The 10,375-nt window shown below is 37.7% G+C and overlaps 1 protein-coding gene across 1 annotated transcript; it reads left to right on the top strand.

Annotated features, from left to right (window-relative positions):
* The first annotated feature begins 326 nt into the window (after nucleotides 1-326).
* On the top strand, nucleotides 327-1,269 carry LOC116812443 (olfactory receptor 9A1-like). The gene is given in 2 exon segments (XM_032758054.1): nucleotides 327-523; nucleotides 525-1,269. Coding segments are annotated over 2 exon segments (942 nt in total).
* Nucleotides 1,270-10,375: the final 9,106 nt, after the last annotated feature.

Genomic DNA, 10,375 nt, shown 5'->3' on the forward strand with positions numbered 1-10,375 from the left:
AGAGGGAGGCAGGTGAACTGAGCATTGAGGGTGCAATGGTGCATGCAGGGCAGGGTGCAGGCTCTCATGTCTAAGGTATGGCACTGGGGACTGGGATCATCTTCGTGGCCAACTCAATTTTCCTCACACATTATGCATAGTTAGAAAAACTGCCACTGACCATATACAGGAACAGCAGAAGACAAATGCCTACCATTCTAGGCATGGTGTGTGGCCTGTGAACAGGAGGGGGATTTTGGAACAGTTTCTACTTCTGTTAAGATGAGAAGCCATATTAACTCTCTTTTGTTTTCTAGATTTCATGAGTAAAAAGCACTCAGAAGTAAATGTTGGGGAATTACTCTAGCGCCACTGAATTTTTTCTCTTAGGCTTCCCTGGCTCCCAAGAAGTACGCCGTATCCTTTTTGCGACTTTCTTCCTCTTGTATGCAGTGACAGTGATGGGAAACGCGGTCATCATCGTCACTGTCTGTGTTGATAAACGTCTGCAGTCCCCTATGTATTTTTTCCTGGGCCACCTCTCTGCTGGAGATCCTGATCACATCCACCACTGTCCCTTTTATGCTTGGGGGGTTGCTGCTTCCAAGCACTCAGATCATATCTTTGACAGCCTGTGCTGCACAGCTATATTTATACCTTTCTTTGGGTACCTTGGAGTTGGCGTTAATGGGAGTGATGGCTGTGGACCGTTATGTGGCTGTGTGTAACCCTTTGAGATATAACATCATTATGAACAGCAGCACATGTGTCTGGATGGTCATTGTATCATGGGTGTTTGGGTTCCTTTTCCAAATCTGGCCAGTTTATGCCGCTTTTCAGCTTACTTTCTGCAAATCAAATGTGTTAGATCATTTTTACCGTGACTGAGGACAATTGCTCAAGGTATCCTGTGAGGACACTCTTTTCACAGAGTTTATTCTTTTTCTAATGGCTGTTTTCATTATCATTGGTCCTTTGATCCCTACAATTGTCTCCTACACCTACGTCATCTCCACCATCCTCAAGATCCCGTTAGCCTCTGGCTGGAGGAAATCGTTTTCCACTTGTGCCTCCCACTTCACCTGTGTTGTGATCGGCTACGGCAGCTGCTTGTTTCTGTACGTGAAACCCAAGCAAACACAGGCAGCCGAGTATAACCGGGTAGCGTCACTGCTGGTTTTAGTGGTGACCCCTTTTCTGAACCCTTTCATCTTTACCCTGAGGAATGACAAATTCATACAGGTCTTTGAAGATGGTATGAAACACTGCTATCAACTCCTCAGAATTTAGCTCTGTCCTGGGGACAATCCTCATCATGGACTTCAGTAATCTGAAGGTACTAATTTAAATCTAAAATGACAGTTCTCATCATCAAATAGTTTGTAATCTATAAGGGATATTTAGGGCATAGACAGTGCTTCAATTCATTATTGGGTGACTTCTATATGGAAATCAATTTATTCTTTTTAATGTGTATAAATACACGTCCCAAAATAAATATGACAAGTGTAAACATCTGAAATACATGAAGATTTTAGAACTCTCAGACTGTGAATGGGAAAAGCAAGAAATGTGATTTATCTGATGTCTGCTGTAGTAATTTGATTCTAGATGCCAGAATTATCTCCCCCTGTATTGCCTTGTGGTTTCATGGTGTGTTCTCATCGTGTAAACCTCACTGTTGTGTCTCTCAGTGACCTGTGGTCCACCCTCAAGCTTCAAACTTTCATTGTAGTTCCTGCCTCCAATGTTCAATGGTGATAGTAACTTTCTATGGGTTTTCTGACTGGAAGTTGTGAGAGTAAACTCACTCCCCCATACTGGCTGCTTAGCAATCTTCAGGATGAATGTGTTTTGATACAGGTTTAACCCTAATTTGTGCACCTTCTTAGCCATAGATGAAAGGTTTTAGAAAGAAACATTTTTTTACCTAATGTCGCCAACATCAAATGAGGGAGTGCAATGGAGGTATGTTCTGGAAGGCGATGTGATAAGGGATAGATGGCTTTGCTGTGTCCTTGGGCTGAGGGTGGATTGGAGAGAGGACAGAGGGACAGGTGGCCTGTGGCCCCTTTTCCTCTGTCTCACACATTCTTCAATCCTGACTTGGTACATTCACCCTCCATGTTCTCTTTGCTATCCCACTTCCTGCTCAGTTTCTTTATTAATTTCATTTATTCTCTCTCTCTCTGTTAGTACCAGATTCATTTCTTTGCTCCTTTCCCCCCTTCATTCACTCACAAAAACCAAGTTTATCAAGCCACCTTCTATCTCCACACTGAGCTCCCTTAATCCTTGTATCTCAGTTTCTGTACTGCCCCGTCGTCTCCCTTGTTCCTGTCATACCCACTATTCTCAATTAATATTTCTGTATTGCATGACACAGATTTCTTCTGCATTCTTACACAAGTGATTACACATGTTTGGTGGCAACCCAAATGGACATCAAAAGGTGACTACTCATATGATTTATGGGACTTTCATTCAGTTGAACATTACATAACTGTAGGAAGAATGAGGAAGTTTTCTTTGTCATTAAAAGAAAGTTCTTCAGGGTACACTGTTGAGAAAGAAAAGCAAAGAGTAGACCAATTTGTTTATGTATTTTCTTTTTGTAAGCACAAAGCAAAACTCTGTTTATATTTCTATTTGGGTATAGTTGCATGAAGAAATGCCTAGGAGGGAAACCAGGAAATCAGTTACCTTGGGGATGTGTTGGTGGGAATGGCATTCATGGGAATAGTCGGTGAGGGAGGCTGTTTATGATACAGCTGTGTACATTGCTTTCACTGCTACTTCATAATAATGTGTTACCAACTCAAAAATAAAAGACATCATTCTGCTTCTAATTGCCAAGGAAAGTGTGCTTGCTTATCCAAATATCTGATGGTAACAAAGGACATATTTTGACAGAAGAATCTTTAGTAACTCTAGATACTTTGTAATGTTTCTGCACAGCTGAGTAGTGGTACTGGGAGAATAATAAGGGAGAAGAGATGGAGCTTCACATTTCTCTCATTCTCAGACCTTCACTACTTTTGTAAGACTATATATTGTTTGGATATTGCGGGGGCTTCTTTTAATTATCTTATGTGTGTTGAAATTATCTTTGTCCAATCTGTTTTTTTTTTACTCTTTGCATCTTAATGAAATCTTCTGTCATATAGAGGTATTCATTTTGCCTTTGTCCAGTTAATTATTACTTTTATGATATATATTTCTGTAATCATTTAAAAAGTTTTTTCTATTCAAATGACTTAATGAAAGTCCATTGTAATATTTACATGCCCTGACAGAGTAGACATAATACAATAGTTTTTATTTAAAAAAAGAGAATAATGGGAAAGCATGTGCAAAAGTTTAAAAAAAAAATTTCGGTAATCATATTGATGGAGATAGTATTCCAGGATGGTTGTGAGTATTATGTGAAATAAAGGGAATGTGTCCTTTATTTCAAATAAATATGGAACATTCTATTTCTTAATATAATATGGAGGAGCTTAGGTAAATCTCTATATATGGTCAGACTCAGTGCATGTGCTCCCTCTTTCTCTGTCTCTCACTCCTGGCTCTGTTCATTGCCATAACTTAGCAACATTGGCCAATTCGATTACAATGAACATTCCTAGGTCCATATTGTAGTCTTGCAATACAATTTCCTGGTAAAAGAAATCAGGGCTTCTTGGAGAAATGACTGATTCCTCATCTAGGATGGGGAATGCACAAGATGAACTTGAAAATTCATATCATACTAGATATGAAAGATTACTAGGGTCATATTAGAATATTCAGGACTCAGTTAGAGGAGACTTCTACTGGCCAAAGATGAAAGAAGTTGTGCTTCCAACCTATCAACTATTTTTAAATTTATGAGTTCACAATATTTAAAAAATTAATCCCCTTCCAAAGATGATATTTATTATTCATCAGACCTAAGCTTCTGAACCTACCAACTTATAGAAAAATATGTAGAGAACAGAAAGACACATTTAACTGCACCATGTAGGTGGAATGGGGAAAATGGAGATTATAAGAATGCTGCCATAAAACCACCTGAGTTTCTCAACAAATAGATTGGAAAGAGGTGAAAAGGCTGTAGAGAGAATCTGAAGATTAGAATCGATGTAAAGAACATATCAAATAAAAAAAGTAGAAGACTAAGCTATAGTGTGTGACAATTTAAACTGGAGTGATAAAATCTTTAAGGAATACAAATAAATGATTACTTAAAGGTAAAGATTATCATTACTTCTGAGGATATGATGAGTGAATTGTAATAGGTCACATGAATGGGCTTCTGGGGTTGCTATTAAAGTTGTATTTATTGATCCATCGGATGGTTGCAAAATAATTTCTTAAGCTATGCATGTGTTCAGTGTAGTGTTTCTATATACGTTTCACTTTAAAATAAAATGATTTAACCTTCTCTATATATTCTAATAGTTTCAATTTCTGATTTTGATATTTATTTAAAAAATAGGTTATTATTTATTTTGGGATAGGTTAAAGGTTGACGACAGTCTGGACCTCTAGAAATCACAGCCTTAGGCAAGGATTAAGGGCTAAAAGTTGATTTGTGGATGGGGGGATGCACTTCTACTATAGCAAAATGAAATGAAGTGAGACAGGAAAGCATGGTAAAGAATGCAGTATGATGAATAACCATGTGAACATTGTTTCCTGATGATTAGCTGATGACAGAATTGTCTATATAGAAAGCCGCTGAGATTCTACCAGAAAACTCCTATAAGTAATCATATATTTTAGCAAGGCTGAAAGAGACAAGGTCAACATGCAAAAGAAATTACTAACAATGAACAATTAGAATTAAAATGTATAAAATAATACCATTTTTGATATTTCAAAAAAAGGGAAGTACTAGGTATGAATCTAACACAATATGTTTATCATCTTAGCAGAAAAACCTTAAGTCACCCCGAAATTGGATTCTCCCTTCATGGATTAGAAGACATAATATTGTTAATATGTTAATTGTTTCCAATTTCATTCATGGATTCAGGGCAATCCCAACAAAATTTTAGCAAGCTTTAATGCAGATAGTAACAAAAGAATTTTAAAATTTATAAAGAGATGCAAAAGTTATAGAATGGCCCAAACAACATTGAAAAAGAAGAACAAAGAAGACTTACATTACACAATTGGAAGACTTTTAGTGACATTACAATATCAAGACAGTTGAAAAATGATAGGCATATAAGATTAATGAAAGAGAATAGAGAGCCTAGAAATAGATCTAAACAACTGTCAACGTAGTTTCCACAACATTGCAAAGGAAATTCAGTAAAGAAGGGTTAATTTTTCCAAAAAACAGTGCTAGAATAGTTCAATGTTTCTATGCAATATATATAAAATATGTATAAAAAAGAAAATATGCACCATGGAATACTACACAACCATAAAAAAGAATGAGATTATGTCCTTTGCAGCAAAATGGATGGAGCTGGAAGCCATTATCCTAACAAACTAACACAGGAACAGAAAACCAAATACTGCATGTTCTCACTTATAAGAGGGAGCTAAATGTTGAGTACCTATAGACAAAGAGAATGGAACAACAGATATCAGGGCCTACTTGAGGGTGGAGGATGGGAGGAGAGTCCTCACCAAAAACTACCTATTGGGTACTATGCTGATTACCTGCGTGATGAAATAATGCACCAAACCCTCATGACATGCAATTTACTTGTATAACAAACCTGCACATGTACCCCTGAACCTAAAATAAAAGTTTTCTAAAAGATAAAATGAATTTCAGCATGTATCTTGTGACTTACCTAAAATTAGATAAAATGACTTTAATGTAAATGCAAGATTATGAAACATCTAGGAGAAAATCTACATGACCTTGAGTTTGGTGGCTAAATTTTAGATAAAATGCTAAAAGCACAATGAATGAAAGAAAAAAATCGTCAAAAGTGAAAACTTTGGCTGTAGAAAAGTCACTATGAAGAGAACAAAAAGATAAGGCACTGGTTGCAAGTAAATATTTGAAAATCTCATAATTTGTATCCAGTATGTACACACACACACACACACACACACACATGCACACACACACACACACCTGGAAACTCAATAATAAGAAAATGAACAGCTCAATAAAAAATTATGGGCCGGGCGCGGTGGCTTAAGCCTGTAATCCCAGCACTTTGGGAGGCCGAGGCGGGCGGATCACCAGGTCAGGAGATCGAGACCATCCTGGCTAACACGGTGAAACCCTGTCTCTACTAAAAATACAAAAAATTAGCTGGGCGTGTTGGCGGGCGCCTGTAGTACCATCTTTTCGGGAGGCTGAGGCAGGAGAATGGCGTGAACCCGGGAGGCGGAGCTTGCAGTGAGCCGAGATCGCGCCACTGCACTCCAGCCTGGGGGACAGAGCAAGACTCCGTCTCGAAAAAAAAAAAAATTATGGAAAAGATCTAAATAGATATATCCTAAAGAAGATGTCAGGTGGCATGTTTCCACATGAAAAGATGCTCAATATCATTTGTCATTAGGGAAATGCAAATTAAAACAACAGTGAGATATCACTATAACCCTATTAGAATAGCTAAAATAAAAAGACTACTGACAAATTCGAAATGCGGGGAAGGATGTGTAGCATCAGAAACTCTCATTTATTGCTGCTTGGAGTACAAAATGTTTAAACCACTGGAGAAGGCAGTTTTGCTGTTTCTTGTATAGTTAAACATAGACTTCACATACAAGCCAGCAATTTTGCTTGCAAGGTATTTCCCCAAGGGATGTGATAATTTAAATCAGTGCAAAAACCTGCACATGACTATTTATAGAAGACTTATTCATAATTGTCAACAATGTGAAGCAACCAAAATGTCCTTCAATAAGTGAATGGTTAAAGCAATTGTAATCCATTTATACAAAGGGAATACTATCCAGTGATAAAAAGGAGAGAGCTAATAATTTTCATTACAAAATGGATGAATCTCAAATGAATTTTACTAAGTGAACAAAGCAATAGCAAAAGGCTACATTGTATATGATTCAATTCTAATGACAATCTGTAACAAAGGAGAAAGTTATAGAGATGGGAAAAACCTAAGCAGATACTTTTGTCTTTGAGATAAGTAATGGAGACGTATTTGAGTAGAGAAGTATAGAGGGATTTTGGGGTGATGGGATTAACCTGAATGATCAGATATATTATGTATTTGCCAAGCTCATAAAATTTTACAGCAGAAAAATAAGCTTTGACGTATGGACATATAAAAATATCAGAGGAAGCTGGGGATCTTAAGATAGAATGCAGACTGTGAAAAAATAATTTTTGTGTGATATAACATCACTGAAGACAGTGGGGGAAAATAGAACTGCCTTAATTAACTCTGGAAAACGGTATTTTGATGAAAAACTATAAGGTGAAAAGAAAACTGTACATCATCACTGTATTCTCATTACTAAAGTTGATTCTCATGGAGAAAAGTGTTAACAATTTTGAAATTTCTGTACATGTAAATTGGGGTTCAACAAGTACAAAAAGCGTTGCGGATGGCAATGACCCCACTAAGAAGAGAAAAGTTAAGGCAGAAAAGGGTAGAATGCACCATGTGGTACTGAATTAGAGTCAAAGACATCAGCTTGAGCTCATGTTTAGCTTGATATAGAGGCAGATGGATAGATGTGAAAATTATTATAGATATGTATATATATATATATATTTCCTAGATCTGTCTGCTGAGAAAACCTAGAAACAGTAATTATTTCTCTACCTTGTGTTGGGATCTTATTTTGTAATAATATCCAATAACATAAACCGGGGCTTCTTGGAGATGTGGCTGATCCAGGGTCTCAACAAGAAAAATCAAGATAAGGCTGGAGCATCTATAGAAATACTTTTCAAAACAAAACTGGCACAAGACAAGGATGCCCTCTCTCACCACTTCTGTTCAACATAGTGTTGGAAGTTCTGGCTAGGGCAATAAGGCAAGAGAAAGAAATAAAGGGTATTCAATTAGGAAAAGAAGAAGTCAAATCGTCTCTGTTTGCAGATGACATGGTTGTATATTTTAGAAAACCCCATCGTCTCAGCCCAAAATCTCCTTAAGCTGATAAGCAACTTCAGCAAAGTCTCAGGATACAAAATCAATATTCAAAAATTACAAGCATTCCTGTACACCAACGACAGACAAACAGAGAGCCAAATCATGAGTGAACTCCCATTCACAATTACTACAAAGGGAATAAAATAACTAGGAATCCAACTTACAAGGGATGTGAAGGACCTCTTTAAGGAGAACTACAAACCACTGCTCAATGAAATAAAAGAGGACACAAACAAATGGAAGAACATTCCATGCTCATGGATAGGAAGAATCAGTATTGTGAAAATGGCCATACTGCCCAAGGTAATTTATAGAGTCAACGACATCTCATCAAGCTACCACTGACTTTCTTCACAGAATTGGAAAAAACTACTTTAAAGTTCATATGGAACCAAAAAAGAGCCCGCATTGCCAAGACAATCCTAAGCAAAAAGAACAAATCTGGAGGCATCACACTACCTGACTTCAAACTATATGACAAGGCTACAGTAAACAAAACAGCATGGTGCTGGTACCAAAACAGATATATAGACCAGTGGAACAGAACAGAGACCTCAGAAATAACACCACACATGTACAACCATCTGATCTTTGAGAAACCTGACAAAAGCAAGCAATGGGGAAAGGATTCCCTATTTAATAAATGGTACTGGGAAAACTGGCTAGCCATGTGTGGAAAGCTGAAACTGGATCTCTTCCTTACACCTTATACAAAAATTAACTCAAGATGGATTAAATACTTAAATGTAACACCTAACACCATAAAAACCCTAGAAGAAAACCCAGGCAATACCATTCAGTACATAGGCATGGGCAAGGACTTCATGACTAAAACATCAAAAGCAATGGCAACAAAAGCCAAAATAGACAAATGGGATCTAATTAAAGAGCTTCTGCACAGCAAAAGAAACTATCATCAGAGTGAAGAGGCAACGTACAGAATGGGAGAAAATCTTTGCAATCTACCCATCTGACAAAGGGCTAATATCCAGAATCTACAAAGAATTCAAACAAATTTACAAGAAAAAAAAAACCCCACCAAAATGTGGGCAAAGGATATGAACAGACACTTCTCAAAAGAAGACATTTATGCAGCCAACAGACATATGAAAAAATGCTCATCATAACTGGTCATCAGAGAAATGCAAATCAATCCACAATGAGATACCATCTCATGCCAGTTAGAATGGCGATCATTAAAAAGTCAGGAAACAACAGGTGCTGGAGAGGATGTGGAGAAATAGGAAGGCTTTTACACTGTTGGTGGGATTGTAAACTAGTTCAACCATTGTGGAAGACAGTGTGGTGATTCCTCAAGGATCTAGAACTAGAAATACCATCTGACCCTGCCATCCCATTACTGGGTATATACCCAAAGGATTATAAATCATTCTACTATAAAGACACGTGCACACATATGTTTCTTGCAGCACTGTTCACAATAGCAAATACTCGGAACCAACCCAAATGCCCATCAATGCTAGATTGGATTAAGAAAATGTGGCACATATACACCATGGAATACTATGCAGCCATAAAGAGGTTCAGTTCATGTCCTTTGCAGGGACATTGATGAAGCTGGAAACCATCATTCTAAGCAAACTGTCACAAGGACAGAAAACTAAACACCGCATGTTCTCCCTCATAGGTGGGAATTGAACAATGAGAACACATGGACACAGGGCAGGGTACATCACACACTGGGGCCTGTAGGGGGGTTGGGGGCTGGGGGAGTGATAGCATTAGGGGAAATACCTAATGTGTGTAAATGACGAGTTGATGGGTGCAGCAAACCAACATGGCACATGTATACCTATGTAACAAACCTGCACGTTGTGCACATGTACCCTAGAACTTAAAGTATAATAAAAGAAAAAGAAAAAAATTTCACAATAAAAAAATGCTCTTCAAAACAAAAGGATGGAGCATGTCAAAGCGATACAGGACCCAACCTGAGTCTCAGTCTTAGTCCCTGTGGGATGCTATAATGGAATACCATAGACTGCATGGCTGATACAAAATAGAAATTTATTTCTCACAGCACTTGAGGCTGAGAAATTCAAGATTAAAGCACTAGCACATGTGGTGTGTGGTGGTGGTAGAAGGGGCAAGAGAGGTCACTGTGGTATTTTTAATAGGGTCACTAATCACATTTATAAGAGCTCCCTTATGATCTAATCACCTTCCAAAAGTCCAACTCTGAATACCATCATCTTGGAGACTGTGTTTCAAGAATTTGGGGGGAACACAAATATTCAGTCTATAGCAGCTCCCAATGGCCAAAGCTAGAATAATTTAGCAAATTAAATGATGTC

Source organism: Hylobates moloch, unplaced genomic scaffold, assembly GCF_009828535.3.
Source record: "Hylobates moloch isolate HMO894 unplaced genomic scaffold, HMol_V3 SCAFFOLD_1, whole genome shotgun sequence".
NCBI classification, from domain to species: Eukaryota; Metazoa; Chordata; class Mammalia; order Primates; family Hylobatidae; genus Hylobates; species Hylobates moloch.